At 43.6% G+C, this 17605-nt stretch overlaps 1 protein-coding gene across 3 annotated transcripts in view; it reads right to left on the reverse strand.

The window, feature by feature from the left end:
• Nucleotides 1–18: 18 nt before the first annotated feature.
• LOC121870615 (solute carrier family 10 member 6-like) overlaps nt 19–17605 on the reverse strand; it is a 32203-nt gene continuing 14616 nt past the window's right edge. For all 3 annotated transcript variants that reach the window (XM_042372458.1, XM_042372457.1, XM_042372456.1), the window contains exons 2-9: nt 16118–16275; nt 11980–12185; nt 9185–9389; nt 4012–4179; nt 3798–3893; nt 2831–3076; nt 2004–2074; nt 19–1714 (exon numbers count right to left, since the gene is read on the reverse strand). In XM_042372458.1, coding sequence (XP_042228392.1) covers nt 1693–1714; nt 2004–2074; nt 2831–3076; nt 3798–3893; nt 4012–4179; nt 9185–9389; nt 11980–12185; nt 16118–16264 — 1161 coding nt within the window. In that variant the 5' untranslated portion in view covers nt 16265–16275 and the 3' untranslated portion in view covers nt 19–1692. The remainder of the gene's footprint in view (nt 1715–2003; nt 2075–2830; nt 3077–3797; nt 3894–4011; nt 4180–9184; nt 9390–11979; nt 12186–16117; nt 16276–17605) is intronic.

Consider the following 17605-nt stretch of genomic DNA (forward strand, 5'->3'; position numbering starts at 1 on the left):
GATAGTTAGAGTGGGCCCCTGTCCAGAAAGGACACTGTACTAACCTCCAGCACCGACCCAGGCGGGCTAGAGAATATGGTTTCCGATTGTACTTCACGGCTATTTGCTCAGAGTCCAGGTTTACTCCCACTCGGATACTAGGTATGTCTTCACTCTGCTTTGCACACTTAACCTTAGGGTGAGGGTGAAGTATGGTCTTGTGACTGTATTTTAACAGGGTGTACGTATTCTCTGAATTATGTACATAGACTGCCGTGCCGAGGGACCTTTCTGAGTGCGGGGCATGGTATCTCAACTGTTTCATGGCTGCTTAAGGACTGATTAACTCACGGCACATACACCTTGGGTAGAGAACTATGACTCAAACTCATGTGGCATCATATGATATACTCAGGTGTTTTGAGTTAAGAACCTTAGGACAGGGTGTCAGCAAACGTTCTACGCAATATCAATAACCCTATAATCTGCGATGGCGTCTGTGAGCGGTAGCGCAAAAGGATGAAAAGTAGAGGCCACAAAGAGTGTTTATCAGACCCCAGTGGTCAGGATATTATGGCACTGAATGTTACAGAGTATTTTCATTACATTGTTTGTTTTTGTTGGTACACAGAATTTTGACAGGTAGTAGATGCGAAGTGTGGATACAGCCTTAGTATATCTGTTATCTAATCATCAGAGATAAAGTGCTGTGTCATTGCTTACATTATTATTTAATTTATTACACCCAAGTGGGTGACAAACCTAGTCACAAGACCATGTGGTCAGACACTAATACATTGGTACTCGTGTCTCGCTGGACACGCTATGATTTATGATATGGAGACAATATTGATAGATTTAAGGACAATAGGAGTTATCACCCACCAAAGCGTGGGTAGCGTACAATAATTAAATCTAAATTATTATGAATTTGTAGGTAGTGACATATAGTGGTTAGTGACTCGTCCTGTGGTAGGAGGTCCCTGACAGTGGGACAGTCAAGGCAATAGTGTTGAAGGGTGCTAGCATTACAGTGTTTACAGGTAGGTCTGTATCCTATCGTAATGCGAGCAGAGACAACTTTATTTTCATTGCATACACAATGTACTTGCGTCTGTCCCTATAAGGTTCTATTTTTTCGCAGTCTAAGGCGTAGTGTTTGAATGTGTGGCCGTATGTTTGGACACACACTTTACATTTAATTTTGTTCACATATGCTTGAAGGACATTACTGCCAAACATCCTACCAGAGGTACCTATATCCTAACCTTAGTCTAGCTGTCACAACATCTAGTGATCTTGTTACTTGCTCCATATACATGTTTTACTTGATACATCTCATCATGGTAAACAGTGGATTGACTAGTGCCTGTTTACACTTGTCTACTTGCTTCGAATTCATCAAGTTATTTCCTAATTACAATTTTTAGGGTTCTGTTTGACAGTCCTAGATTGTATTCAACATTGTCTTTGTTGGATGCGAGTTTAGCGAAGGCATCGCCCTTATGATGCTGACTGATGCCCATGTGATAGGGAATCCAAAACAGCTTGATGTTGATACCCTCGTCAACGAGACACATTTGCTTGTGTCTGGCTTCAGAGACAAGCGGGTGATAATCTGAGTTTAAGTTATCAAGAGCAAGGTGTGAGGATAAGGAGTCAGTCTTTATGTGACTGTCAGTGGCATCCTCAGCGTCCTTGGCTAACACCACCTCACTCTTGTTGTGTCTTGAAGCTGCAATGTAAAGAAACTTTTAATTTCTTGGAATATTTAGACTGAGTTTCGTATAATATCTGTCTCGGCTAATATGGGAGACTTTATTTTTGCATTTGCAACTGATTTAAGACGTGCTTCACCTTATGTCTACTGTTCATAGATGCATTGTTACCTGTTCAAACGCATTCTTTACTATTCTTGACGCATTCTTACTTGTTCTTGTTCATAGACGCATTCTTACCTGTTCATATACGCATCTTTATCTGTTCATAGACACATTTTTAACTGTTCTTAGATTTATTCTTACCTCTTTTTAGACGCATCCTGCGAGAGGTCATCTTGTTCCGGGTCACATTGTAGTGGCATCTGTTCAGGGTGCTGGATTGTACAAAAAAGAAAAACAAATGAGGTTATGTTGTAGCGTTTAGTGATACGGTAATCTTTATATCGTGAGGTGAGAAACAGTCTGATTGGTTCGCTACAAATGTTGGTAAGGTGAGAAACATTCTAATTGGTTGGCTATCAATGTTGGTAAGATGAGAAACATTTATTGGTTGGCTACAAATGTTGGTAAGGTGAGAAACATTTTAATTGGTTGGCTACAAATGTTGGTAAGGTGAGAAACATTTTAATTGGTTGGCTACAAATGTTGGTAAGGTGAGAAACATTGATTGGTTGACTACAAATGCTGATGAGGTGAGAAATATTCTGTAGGAGGAGAGAGAAGACAACGAGGGTGAGGAGAGTGGAGACAGAGCGAGAGGGAGGAGAGAGACAATGAAAGTGAGGAGAGAGAGAGAGAGAGAGAGAGAGAGAGAGAGAGAGAGAGAGAGACTGGGGGTGTGTGTTTATTTTCAAGTTTAACTTTATTGGCAAAGTTTGGAGTACAATTTGCCAATTCTGAATAGTTCAGTTGGGTCTTGACACTGAGGGTTCTACTACTGTTCACTGCCACACAGGACAGTGGTTCATCTATATAGGTCATATTCATTAGTGTTATAGTCTATTTGAGGACCAATCAGTGTGGACTAACAAATTTAGGATAGACAGTGTCTCATTCAAGTGTGTGTGTGTGTGTGTGTGTGTGTGTGTGTGTGTGTGTGTGTGTGTGTGTGTGAGCGCACGCGTCTTCACCTGACTCAGATGTGTTGGGAGAGGCACACTGGTCCGGACAACGTAGGTAACATCATCATTAGCCTCAGCCTCCTTGTTGTGGTCCAGCTGTTGTTGTTCCATCTTGACCAGGTCGTCTGGGCTCTCGTTATCACCTCTCCGCTTTTGTGTGTAACGCCACAAATGAAAAATAGCAATGCCTGTGAAGATCTCTGCTAGCTGGCACACCCCGTACAAGATAGGGAATATCACCAGCTTCCCAAGAATCTGTAATCATGTCACATACAGACAACTTAGTAATCTTCCTTTTGTTATATTATCTTCAGGGGTTGTTAGTAATCTTCCTTAACATGACGTGTCCGAACCTAACCTAACTTAACCATACAAACCTAACCTAATCAAATCTAACACTAACCAAAGAAACCTAATCTAACCTAATCTACCCTACCCTAAAAAAGAAAAAACTAACCTAACTTAACTCAAAGGCTTAACCTAACTTTAACGCTAAAGCTTAACCTAACAAGCCTAAAGTTTTACCTAGTCTAAAGCTTAAAGTTAACCTAATCTGACCTAAAGCTTAACCGAACTTAAAACTTAACCTTACCAAAAGCTTAACCGAACTTAAAACTTAACCTTACCTAAAGCTTAACCTAACGAAATCTAAAACTTAACCAAATCTATGCTTGACCTAAACTGTATACGAAAACATAACAATTAACCTAATGTGTCTTAACGTGGCCTACTGCAACCCATCCTATCTTAATCTAACCTAACCTAACCCAGCCTTAACCTAGTTTAACCCAACCTGTCCTAACCTTAGCCTACATTAACCTAACTGAACTTAAAACTTGTCTTAACCTAACCTAGATTAGCCAACCTTACCTAACTAAACCCAACCTAACGAAACCCATCATAACCCAACTGTGACCTAATTTAACCCAACCTAAATTAATCGGACCTAACTCAACCTAACTCATCTTGACCTGACCTGACGATCGGTGAAGGAGATGAACATAATGGAGAGTGCCACCGACATGTTTTGGCACCCGGTCTCGATAGCCACCGTCCGGCACACCTTGTGACTCTGGGGAAATATATACATTTGTAAATAGATCTGTGAGTCAGGAAATAGATAAGTAATTGAAGAAATAGATCAACGAATGATTGAGGAAATAAATTAATGAATGAGAAAAAATACTCACGAAACAGACGATCTTGGCGGCGATGTAAGCGACAGCGAAGCCGAGGAAGGGAACGAGGGCTGCAGCGCCGACAAAACCCGGGTTAGCGTTGATGAGTTCCTGCCTGTACCTGACGATGATGAGCACTGCGGCCACCCCTACCGAGCCCCACCCAATCAATCCGCACACCTGTCCACACACATACCTCGTGAACTTGTTGAATGAATGTTGCACAGTTGACACACAGATACACAGATTGACCCTCTGTGAAATGTTTTGTAACCCTAGTTCCATTTTCATTATCTCAATCATTGCATTCTTTTGACTTCCTAAAATTATTCCCATTGCTTCATTTTGCATGATCTCAAGCTTCTGTAGCCTTCCTTCACCAGTACAAGAGAGGACAGGTGCTGCATAGCCTATAAGTGATGTTATGGTAGAAATATACATCATTCTCAGTATGGGTACCCCAGCACCTTTACCTCGACATGCTAGAGCCTTCAAGGGTTGTAATCTTGCTCTTCATTGAGTGAGAACATGATATATTTCTGCCTCTTTACTCTCACTAGTAAAGCCATTATACATTCCTAAATATTCATATTTTGACACTTTTTCAATATTTTTTTCCTTTTAGAAAAAAGAGATTCAGTTCCTCTTCCTTTACATACACACTTGGTTTTTTCTTCATTGATAACTAAGCCCACCTTTTGAGAAAGAACACTAAAATTTTCTAAAGCAATCTACAAATTTTTGACAGAGTTTCCTTGAAATAAGATGTCATGTGCATAAATGATGGTTTCAACTCCTTTAGGATATTTTTGCGAGGCTATCTTGTTCATTAACACATTAAATAACATTGGACTCAATACTCCCCCTTGGGGGGTGTCTAATTCAAGTGCTCTTTCCTCAAACAAACATCCCTGATACCATACACAGGCTCTCCTTCCATGCAAGTAGTCACCTATCCAGGGTAACAACTTTCCTGATACCCTTAGAGCAGCCAGTTCATTCATAACTACTTCACTGTGCTTTATCAAATGCTCTGTATAAATCCACAAAAACTCTACATTTGTCTGCATCATTTGATAAACATTTTATAACACAGTCTGAAGTACCTTTCCCTTTCAAAAACACAAATAAATTACAAGATAGATTATCCCCCACAGGTAGCCTCGATGCTCCTACAGTTGGTGTCAGTGAGAATACTGGCATTTGTTCTCTTGTCCTCCCAGCGAACTCGGAGGATGGAACGTAGACTACGTTGGAGAAAATTTTTAAGTGCCTTGAGGTGCCTCCTGTATGTGACCCATGTCTCGTTGCCATACGTGCAACTTTGTAGATAATTTCATCTCCCTACAGCTGAAGACACGGGTATGGAGTCCGCCAAAGGCTTGAGAAGCACATCTGATCTGATGTTGAATCTCTTCACCGATGTCCGCGGTGGTGGACAGGTGGGAGCCAAGGTACTTAAAGCGGGTAACATTAGAGAGGGTAGTGCCATTATCCTGTATGGATGGTGGAGGTTGTGGTTGAACTAGGGGCAGGTTGAAAGAGAACCTGAGTCTTACGTACATTGATCTCAAGACCGAAGTGTGAATACGCATCAGCGTAGGTATTCAGGATTTCCTGTAGGTCGCATTTAGTGTGAGCAACAAGGGTGAGGTCGTCTGCATACTGAGGTTCAGTAATGGAAGCTGCCGATACCTTTGTTCCTGCCTGGAGTCTTCTTATGTTGAAAAGACCCTTCATCCAGTGCTGGATGTCCACCTGCCGGCTAAATTGACACTGGCACAGGTAAGGAAGGCAGCCAAGAAAATGAAAAAAAAAGAGTTGGTGCCAGTACACATCCTTGTTTTACCCCTATTTGGATGGGGAAGAACTCAGATTGGGTGCCATTGTGTTGGACACTGCCGTTCATGCCAAGACGGCTAAGGGTCTGACAGAGGGCTTCCTGGTTGACCGAGTCGAAGGCCATGTACAAGTCACGACACTATTCTCTGCACTTTTCCTGTATCTGGCGGGCAGCAAAGATCATGTCATTGGTGCCACGTGATAGTCTAAAGCCACAATGAGATTCTAGGTGGAGTTTTTACGCCTTAGGAAGAAGTCTGTTTAGAGGACACAAGCGATAATCTTGCCAGCTACAGACAGCGGCGGGTCGCCACGGTAGTTGACATAGTCTGACCGGTCTCCCTTGTTCTTATAAGTATTGACGATGGAGGCGTCTTTAAGAGCTTGGGGGATATCCTCCTTCTCCGATGTATTCTCCAGGAGAGAGTGGAGACGTCTGGTAAGCAGAGGTCCTCCTGCTTTATATACCTCGGCTGGGATTCCACCAGGCCCTGTAGTTTTGTTATTTTTCATCTGTTTAATGGCAGTAGCTACCTCCTCCAGGGATGGAGGATAGCTGAGGTGGGTCAGCTCTGGGTGCTGAGGGACTTGCTGGGTAGTCAGGACATCCACATCGGTGTTTCGGTTGAGTAGTGAATGGTAATGCTCTTTCTAGCATAGAAGGATGCCTTCTTCGTTTTTTATTAGGGAGTTCCCGTTGGATGAGCGGAGGGGGGGGGGGCTGTGTCATAAGTAATTGGCCCATAAAATGTTTTAGTAGAATTGAAAATTTCTCGCATCTTGTGTTGATCTGCAAGTTTTTGCATTTCAGGTGCTTAATTTTTCAAGTAATTGTTCCTTAGATTGCAAAGCTTCCACTGGGCCGCCATTTTCTTCTTGTGGAAGACATCAGCTTTTGTCAGAGACTGAGTGTTGTTCTGCCAGTCAGTTAAGCACGTTTATCATCGACGAGCATGTTGGACTCCGGGTCATTCATCAAACCAATCCTGGTGTGTTCTTTTGATCTGGATGTAGGGTCTCTCTGCAGGTTTTGTCATGGCATTGCCGAGGATACCCCATTCGGCACTCGCATTTGGGTTGTTTGTTGTCAGGTTGCTTATCAGCCCATCCTCGAGCTGCTCTGTGAAAGCATGTGCTACTGCTGGATCCTCCAGATGCTTGGTGTTAAAACGTTCTTCTGGAGGCTTGTTGTCTTAGCCGTTTTGGGGCGACGTGGAGAGCTTGGCTCTGACGAGCCGATGATCTGTGTCACAGTGGTCTGAGCCGCGCACTGCTCCGGTGATGAGGACATCTCGGCGATCTCTTTCTCTGACAATGATGTAGTCAATGAGATGCCAATGTTTGGATCGTGGGTGATGCCACGAACCCTTGAACTTGTCGGCCTGCCTTAACAAGGTATTAGTGATAGTGGGGTTATGTTCAGCACACTTGCTGAGGAGGAGTATGCCGTTGGGATTACACTTACCTACCCCATTTCTCCTTATGGTTCCATGTCATATGTCAGTATCTTTGCCAACTATGGCTTTAAAGTCATCTAGGGGCACAACCTTATCTTTTCTGGGATAGAGGTAAGCACTCTGTCAAGGTTGGCGTAAAAGGCCTCATTGATGTCATTTTCTGCATCCAGCGTTGGGGAGTATGCACTGATGAAGGCTTGATATGAGTGATTCAGTGAAACTCGGAGCGTCATGAGGCACTCGTTGATCCCAACAGGCATTTCAGTTAGCCTATGTAGAATGGAATGATGGGTGGCAATGCCAACTCCATAAATGCAGTTTCTCTTTGCAGCAGGCTTACCCTTCCAGAAGAAGTTATAGCCAGACCCCTGTTCTGTGAGTCGACCCTCGTCTGAGGGTCGACTACGATGTTATACCTAGGCAGCTCTTTTGCTACAAGGGCGGTTCTTCATTCATGACTCTCATTTGTGCGAGTATCCAGAAGGGTTCTGACATTCCATGCAGCGACCTTAAGAAGTTGTATCGTTTTTGCTTTGATCTGTGATTATGATTATGTTTTCGTCCGCATTTGGATGGCCTTACAAGGTGCAGTTGCCCAGTCAGGTTGATTGTTTTAAGCAGGTTATGTCTTGGGCACAGACAGGACCGGATTGCACTGATGCCAAGAACCCATTGCGTAAACGACCATCTTATATATGCCCTCTATGTACAGAATTGTGACTTGAGACTTCCTGCAGTCATCTTTGCCTCTTCCCGTCGCCACTTGTTTGTTGCCATAGGATTTTTAGGGGTATAGGGACTTTGACGCTGAAAAGTATGATGAACTGGATGACGGCTGCGCATGAGTTGATTTATGTGGCTGTAACCACACATCTTGGCTCTCCCTTTTCCTGATCCAGTGGTGCAGGTAACTGCAATAACTAGGGAGCGGGAGAGTTGTAAAGGACTGCCGATAGCCCAGTTAGTTGGGTTTCGCCTTCTTAGCCTGTCCATCTTGCATTGCCTTCACCCGCCGGTGTAGTTGTTGGGTTCCAATGTTCGTCACCTCTTCCGCCTATACCGCCGTTGGGGTCTTGTTGGAGCTTTGTAAGCATGTCTGCCTGATGCGGGGCTCCACCGCAGATTTTTTTTTCAGGGTTTACTCCCATAGCCTTATACCTACCAAGGTTAATCCGCAAGGCAGCAGGGTCCACTGCTGCTCTGAGATCCCCTGCTGATCTAGCCTGGGCTGCGAGGCACCCAGTTACCGTGTGTTGCCACGAGGAGGCACAGCAGGAGTCTTGATGGTGAAGAGGCTGTGCAGGTGACGACTTACACAAGGTTGCTTCCCTGTTCACCACGAGGGCTAGCCAGCGAAGGTAGCTGAAAGCGAGAGGAAGCAAGCAGTGCTTGCACTTTAACACTAACATAATGCTAGTACACTAGATGCATTACACCACCCTGTGTGCATAACACACACACACAAACACCTATACTGTATATATATGTATATATATATATATATATATATATATATATATATATATATATATATATATATATATATATATATATATATATATATATATATATATATATATATATATATATATACAAGTAAATCACTGTAGTTGTGCGTGATCCAGGTATATGCTGATAATCAAGAAAGCGCTTGGGAACTTCGTGTTTTCTTCTTTCCTTGTGGTTATCAGCATATATATACAAACATACATAAATACATACATACATACATACATACATACATATGCATTTACATATACGTATACGTATATGTATATGTATATATATATATATGAAACTGGTCAAGGTGCCGCAGTAGATAGTAATGTAACTCATTGTAATCACTAGAAGACTGGAATTAGTATGTAGGGAGGAACCTGACGTACCATCTTGACCTTCTCAGCGATGGTCTTTCTCCTGCGTCTAATGATCATGCCAGCAATAGAGGGCACCACCGCCAGCACCAGGCTCTTGAGGATGTTTGTGTAGGGGACTGTCAGCTGCTGCGCCGTCCACCGCTGAGTGTATATGAACAGGTTCAGGGGCATCGCACCGAACGCCACCATTGACGAGATGGCTGTCATCATAATGCTGGAAGGGTTGAGTTTAAGGGGTCTTAGTGGGTAATTTGGTTGTGATTAAGGTGTCAGAAAAAAACTTGCACAAGTTATTTACGCCTGAATTTTTTAGTGAAACGACCGCGACCCCATAAAAATACGCAATGTAGAAAGTCGAGGCCCAACTCTACTGCAGTTGTAAATAATGTCACCACTGCCATACTATCAAATTTTCTAAAGATTAAATGCACTTTCTATTTAATTAATAAACGAGAGAATACCCTGGTATAAGCAAATAACAAAAGATCTACTATAATAATTTAACCATGATGCTGGATGTTGTATGTAGTCCTAAATCTGTTATACCGCAAGGATGTTTAATACTACTCGAAATGTTATGGTTAGAACAAATATCCCAACTAAATTGTTCCTGCAGATTAGCGCCGGAAACAATTTTAAGTCAGGATTAGACAGTCTAAATTTTACCCATACAATATAACAAGGATACTTTATCTTAACTGTGGCGGGTGTGCCTTCTTGGATCGCCAAGCCGGTGATGTGTAACTCCATCACAGCTTCTGATGAATGATTTACTATGAATCAGGTACAGGATAAATGAACTACTTATAATATTGAATTGTTGTTTGAAGGCCTTGGACCGTCTAAAATTCATGAATGTAGTCTGTTAGGTTTGGTGCCTTGTAAATCTCTCGATGGCTTGGGGAGGTCTGTCCCAAGTGGCGCTGTGGGGTTCAAGATGTTTGTTTGGTTCACACTCAGGATGGAATGGAGAAAGGAAACTCACGATGTGCTCTGTATATACATGTTGTATTGGGTGTACAATGCAGCTTGGTGCTGGGAAGGCAGCATGGTTACAAGCGTGATGTAGAGAGAGCTGGTTGGTGAGGATGCTCAGAGCAGGACCAGCCTGTGGGTCGCCATGCTCGCGTGCGGGAGCGAGGGCCGCCAGGCAGCGGAGGAGGAGGAGGAGGTGTTGCTGGCTGGTTGGTGTCTGTAGAAAGAGCCAGGTCACCACGAGGTCAAGTCTTAAATAGCGGGGGTTGGCGTGGCTTAGTAGTTGACCCCCGCTCCGTGGTGTATGGCGGCGCTGGTTGACCTAGACCACAGGCATACACTGGGGAATTGGTGGGGTCGGCTACTCAGCGACAAACAGCGTTTGTAGGGGAGAAATCTACTACAATACTCCCCCTTCCCTCCAGGCAGTGTAGGAGACTTGTTGTCTGCAGGGTTGCATAGCACATGTGAGGCAGAACGGGCTGTGCATGCCACATGTGAGACAACGGCGATGGCGTGGATGAGCCGGTCGCTGGACACAACTGTCGAGATACACAATATCTGTGGTAGTAAAGAGGGAGAAAAAGGGTGTGTGGAGGCGATGAATGTTGTGCTTCCCTCGCAACAGGTATAGAGTCGTCAGATGCGCCTGCTGGGGTGTGTGGGCCTGGGTCAGGAGCAAGGGCAGCGTCAGCAGAAGCGGATGAGGGCTCGTGACAGCAGCTGAGTACATGACAGTAGCAGGGAGCACCTGCGGTGTAGAGACAGTAGTTGTAGAGCCGATGAGAGCTGCTTCTGTGTGGATAAGCCAGTCTTCCATGTTGCTTGAAGACTGGGAGCGTGATCAGTTTCTCCTCCATCCTGTGCGAGTGCGAATCTCCGGGAGTCACCATTTGTGGGGTTCAAGATGTTTGTTTGGTTCACACTCAGGATGGGATGGAGAAAGGAAACTCACGATGTGCTCTCTATATACATGTTGTATTGGATGTACAATGCAGCTTGGTGCTGGGAAGGCAGCATGGTTACAAGCATGATGTAGAGAGAGCTGGTTGGTGAGGACGCTCAGAGAAGGACAGCTTGTGGGTCGCCATGCTCGCCGGCGGGAGAGAGGACCGCCAGGCAGGCGGAGCAGGAGCGAGGGCCGCCAGGCAGCGGCGGAGGAGGTGTTGCTGGCTGGTTGGTGGAGGTAGAAAGAGCCAGGTCACCACGAGGTCAGGTCTTTAATAGCGGGGGTAGGCGTGGTTTAGTAGTTGACCCCCGCTCCGTGGTGTATGGCGGCGCTGGTTGACCTAGACCACGAGGCATACACTGGGGAATTGGTGGGGTCAGCTACTCAGCGACAAACAGCGTTTGTAGGGGAGAAATCCACTACAACGCCCTACCCAGCATTGCGTCTTTCTATAGTCACGTGACTACCCGCGTGACTACCCGCGAAAATGTTTTAACCGTTATGGTCTTCTAAATAACAATACTATAATTCTTTATATTTGGTAATTTTACTCATTTAATGTGGCATAGTTTTCAGTTAACTTTTGGCAAATAAACGAATCTTAGTTTAGGAGATAGATTTTCCACATCACCGCGAAAACATTTCTGACTTAATTAGTAACTCGAGCGGGTTGTTCAAATTTACTTCTTTTTTCAACTCGTCCGAGTTATCAGGTAAGCATTTAAGCAACTTAGTCATCTATTACCTTGTATGAAAAGCATAAATCTATTTTACTTAGTTTTACTTAACTATATATACACTTATTGCGTTACTTTCCGTGACAAAATGAATCGGCATCGTACTCAAGGGTTAAAAAAAGAATGTAACAGCCACGACTCACCTGAGGGCGAGGTCTCCATCCACCCAGTAGGTGAAGAAGTTTGAGAAGGCTCCTCCTGGACTACAGGTGAGGATGAGGACGCCCAAGGCCTGGTAGGGTGGTAGCTGGAAGATGATACAGAGACCAAAACCCACAGCTGGTAGCAACACGAACTGACACACCACACCGATCATACAACCCCACGGCCGCCGCAGGTGATGCCAGATCTGGGGAAGGTACAACTAAATTATTCTACTCAGAAAGCTCTGGTAAATGCTTGATGTGTTAACCTCCAGATAATGACATGGGCCATAATTGTCAAGCATGGTTATGTCTAGCGCAGCTGAATGGAGGACGTGTTACACAGTTTTCCTTTCATCTGCCATAATTTTCTTTGACGGTTGAATCTACAACAAGGGAATCTATGTTAGTTTATTTGTTCTATCTTTTGTAATTTTTTAATGTTGATGTAATAGTGCATTATTAAACCTTGTTACGCTCATAGACCCTAGTTGTTGAAGCACAGTAATAGTATTATAACAAAAACAATCTTTCCTTTTCTTTGTCAACCATTATCGTAACTGCTTGGGCAGTCGGTCATGTCTCTGTTAAACACCGTTTGCAAGTACAAAGCATGTACTGCCTTTAGAATGTGCCAAAGCCTCTTGTCATTATTGGTCAAATATGATTTTAAATGAGCTTAGATTCGGTGTCGTACTAGTTTATTTGCTTTGGTACGACCTAGATGCATATCAATGCATTTCCGACCGAACAATTTTAACAGTTAATGACAAGAGCAGGCCAAGGTTCAAATATTACATTGGCGATCACGACAGGATGATGAAGGAGATGAGGGGTATTCACTGTCCTGACTCGCTGGTAAACAAGAACACGGATACGACCCGAACTTCATAGTCAGTAAAATTAACTATTTTATTGAAAACATTATACCGAAAATCAAACCCACATGAACTACGCGGCGGTTGACAAAGTTAAGAAGAAAACTTATAAGTTCAAGAGATGGGTCGAGACAAATGACTAGCAGGACAGGAAGATGTATGCCAGGTCCAGGAACCAAGCAAAGTCAAAGAGCGGAAGGGCTGAAAAAGAATTTCAGAGGCGGATTGGAAACGAGGCTTTCTAAGTTTCTACAGTTAAGCAAATTAACAGATCTGAGACTTGGAGCTGGTAGTTATGCAGAGTCAGATCAGGTCAAAGCGGAGACGTTAAACAAATTCTTTTCCTCATTTTTAACAACAGAGGACGAGGACAATCTCCCTGCGTTTCAGGAAAACAGTTTGACACAGCACTAACATATAATGTTCTCACAAGAGAGTATTAGGAACAATTTATCAAAATTAAAGGTTTATAAGAGCCCGGAACAAAGAGCGTGCATCCCAAAGCGCTAAGAGAGTTTTGCAACGAGCTTGCCGAGCCCCTTGAAATCCTGTTCTGTAGATACATGGACGAGCAAAAGGTCTCCAGCCACTGGAACGTGGCATATGTGAGTTCTATATTCAAACAGGGAGATCGCCACTTCACAAATACTTATAGGTTGGTGAGCTTGACCAGCAAAGTGTGTAAAGTAGGCCTACTAGAGAGCATTATACGAGATGCCTTCAAGGAACATCTACGAAACGACCTAGTAAAGGAATGCCAGCACGGTTTTATGCCGAGACGTTACTGGATGTATGGATCCAGATCCTAGAGCATGGTGGCAATATCGAGAATACTCACTCGTATATATCTGGACTTTGTCGTGAAAGACTGGAAATTAAACTGGAATGGCTCGGAATTCGGGGAAGTGTCTTGCCGTGGTTTAGAGAATTTCTTCGTGGCCTCAAGCAGTGTGTACCCATGACAAAGCGGGGTACCGCAGGACTGTACTGGGCTCGTTGTTGTTTGTTCATTTTATAAACAACATTCCAGAAGCTATACACTCCTCCATACAAATGTTCGCGGACGATGCCAAGTTATTCTGGCGAAATGTCGTAATGGGTTTTAAACGAATGGTACTCCTTTTATACCAGGTTTCAAAAAGGTTCTCACAGATGTCTCCTAATCATGAAGATATGTAATCATATTCATAAAACACCAATACAATAGTAGCCATCCTCTGTCTCGATCGTGATGATCGACTTTGTGGCTTGTGGCAGGCCTGCTCAGTGACAGTTACGTCACGACATGCGCAAGTTGATAGTAGTATTTCGTCTCTATGTATAGCACTTGGTGTATTACTATACGAAAGAAATTTTTTTCTTTAATATGATTATACAATACATTCTTGAAAATTTCTCTTGTAGCAGCATTTGGCAACACCTCCCTCCCAAGACGCCACACTGGGCACTTTCCTCCCAACATGTTGGCCGATTTTGTTGGTCGCTAGCCTGAAGGCCCAGTAAGCAGCAGGATTTCGGATGTTGTGAGAAACTGACAACGTTTTAACGGCGAGCTTTGCTGGCCGGATTAGTGCTCAATGAGCTTCATATTAGGTGTTGAATATTGAAGTAAAAATTGAAATAAATCATGAAACAATAATAATTTAAATATAACGCATGAAACCGTGACAAGTTTATTTATTCGTCACTTTAAAACCTCATTAGTATTATTAATCATTATTTAGGGTCTTCTTTGACCAGCCAGCCGCCGCCACCTGGCAAAATTTACGATGGCTTCCCCAGCACCCAAACGTAGCCTTTCTTCGAAAGGTTATTTGGAATTGTTAAGCACAGCACAAATTAATAGAGCGCGCTAGGGACTCTTCTGTTTTGTGGGACCACAGACATGAGCACTTCAGCAAAAACCTCCTGAAGAAAGGCAAGTGGAAGGACATCGCCTTAGAACTGCAACAGAAATTCCCAATGTGACGAAAACGTCTCTTTGTTTTGCTGGCTCGGACCGTGTTGGCCCAGCACGGTTGGGAGGAAAAGTGCCCAGTGTGCCGCCGCCTTTATAAAGTCGTTCAGATACTCTCGTAACGCTCTTCAAAAGTGATGTGAGGTGCTTCCCCGTTTAGAGTACTGTCACCCCGTATGGTTCCAGAGATATGCTAAAGATTGCTAGTTGATTGAAAGCGTCCAAAGGATGGTCACAAGATTGGTGCCTGCACTACAGCACCTCAGTTATCCAGATAGATTAGAACACCCGAAACTGCCTAGCTTATACAATAGGTGGGCAAGGGGGGACTTAATATAAGTCTATAAACACTTTAGAGGACATTGCCCAGTAGAGTGTCCATATCTGGAGCTGGAGGATGCCCGCTTCACTGGAGATCACAGTTTATGGTTGGAGAAGCCACAAGTTGAAAAAAAAATTGTAAGGGCAAACTTTTTCGGAGTGAGGGTTATGAACCCTTGGGACAATCTGCTAGAGAGTGTTGTGACGGCACTGAGTGTGAGCTCATTCAAGACCAGACTTGATCAACACTGGTGCAGGTTCAGATACATCTTGGAACCAGTACATGTTCAGTACTTGCCAACAAAGCGTAACATAGACGTAACCGCCCGCTCAAGCGGCTAATAAACCGCTCAGTGGCGGAGAGGATAAAGTAAAGGCAAAGTAACAGCCATTCCTCTGACCACTCCTGAAGCTGACAGAGATCTTCCTGTAACAGTTCACAGTTCGTTATGTTCTTAATTTCCCTGAATAACTTAATGTTGTTTGCAAATATTTGTCTAGAGGAACGATCAGTATCCGGCATATCATGTATCAAACAAACAACAACAACGTTGCCCTGTGGTACCCCGCTTATCACGGGCGCACATGACGATTTCGTGCCATTAATCACTACACACTTCTTGCGGTCATGAAGAAAATCTCATCTAAACCGGGACGTTCCCCCAGAATTTCAGCCTTTCATGAAATTATTAAAGAGTTGATATCATATTTATTATATCACCACCTATCGGCTTACTAGCGGTTAGTCTGTTCTCTATTACTGTTATGAACTTTTATATCCAGTGTTAGTACAGGAGGACCGGGTACGTCACCCGGAGGAAACCTGCGATGTTTAGTAGAGTTATACTGGATAATACCCTTCCCACGTCTGTACCAGACCTTAAGCATTCAGGACTTGAGGACCTGATCGAGAATAACAAAAGAACAGTGGCTGAGGCAGGACAAGATGCATGACAAAACCTCTATGACATCAATACCTCACCTCTTTGACATCAGTAGCGGCGCCCATCCCCAGCAGGAGGACGACGAGGTTGGAGGACTGGAGGAAGAAGAGGATTTTGTCTACAATGATTACCCACTGTGGCAAGGGATCCTCAGCCTCCATCACCGCCCATGTTGAGTTCTCCATCCACGTTGTTTCTGAAGGCGATGATGGATGATAACAGCGATAATAATAACAATAAAGATAATGATAGTAATAAGAATGTCTTAACTCGAATTCCAATTGATTTTGAGTTTGGTAATAATACTTAATATATCTGATGAAACAAATACAAAATGATTTGCTGTATATAAGAGATTAAATAATATTTCGTGAGAACACCAAGGTTTTCGACGTGAGCTGGAAATAATGTGTTTCTGAGGAGTACTGAGTATGTGTTTGTGTGCGCGTGGGAGGATTATAGACTGTCTGGGTGTGTGATAATAATAATAATAATCATAATATTATTATTATTATTATTATTATTATTATTATTATTATTATTATTATTATTATTATTATTATTATTATTATTATTATTATTATTTACAACGGTTTATTGAAAAGTTACAGCAGCCAAAACGTTGATAAGTTACATTGGGCAGAAATAACTTATTGCATACTGGAGAGGCAAAGAACAGCAAACACGTTGTGCAGTAACTCGTTCACAGGTGGTGTTATGAGGGACGTCACGTGGTACTGCAATAACTCGTTCACAAGTGGTGTTATGAGGGACCTCACGTGGTGCTGCAATAACTCGTTCACAGGTGGTGTTATGAGGGACCTCACGTGGTGCTGCAATAACTCGTTCACAGGTGGTGTTATGAGGGACCTCACGTGGTGCTGAAATAAATCGTTCACAGGTGGTGTTATGAGGGACCTCACGTGGTGCTGCAGTAGCTCGTTCACAGGTGGTGTTATGAGGGACCTCACGTGGTGCTGCAATAACTCGTTCACAGGTGGTGTTTGAGGGACCTCGCGTGGTGCTGAAATAACTCGTTCACAGGTGGTGTTATGAGGGACCTCACGTGGCGTGGTAGCAACTTGATCATTACGTGGCGTTGCAGTGACAACGAGATACCATGTGGTGTCTTGGGCATACCGTGTGATGTAGCTCGCTCGCTGCCGACCCTCGATTGTTCTCATCTTTCCCCGTGTTAGGTTCCCAAGGGCAGCTATCACGGGGTGTCCTGAGACCATATTGGTGGATGTGACGAATAACTTGGCCACGACTCTCAGTTGTTACTGTTCAGCATTGATTTCACTAAACACTTCATCACCGTTCAACACTGATTCCACTCCTTTCCGCGACAAAATTGTATATTTTGGTTGGATTTTGCTTATATCCCGTTACTTGCTGCCAAACGTTACGAGGTAGTGAGGCTTTACTATAATAATGATTATGCAAGTTATATCAGAAATCCGGCCTAAGGTATGGCTGGATGACCACTCTCCTGTTATGTGGCAAATTCAGTATCTGGTAGTGTA

This window comes from Homarus americanus, unplaced genomic scaffold (assembly GCF_018991925.1).
Source record: "Homarus americanus isolate GMGI-L3 unplaced genomic scaffold, GMGI_Hamer_2.0 scaffold56333, whole genome shotgun sequence".
Classification (NCBI taxonomy): domain Eukaryota; kingdom Metazoa; phylum Arthropoda; class Malacostraca; order Decapoda; family Nephropidae; genus Homarus; species Homarus americanus.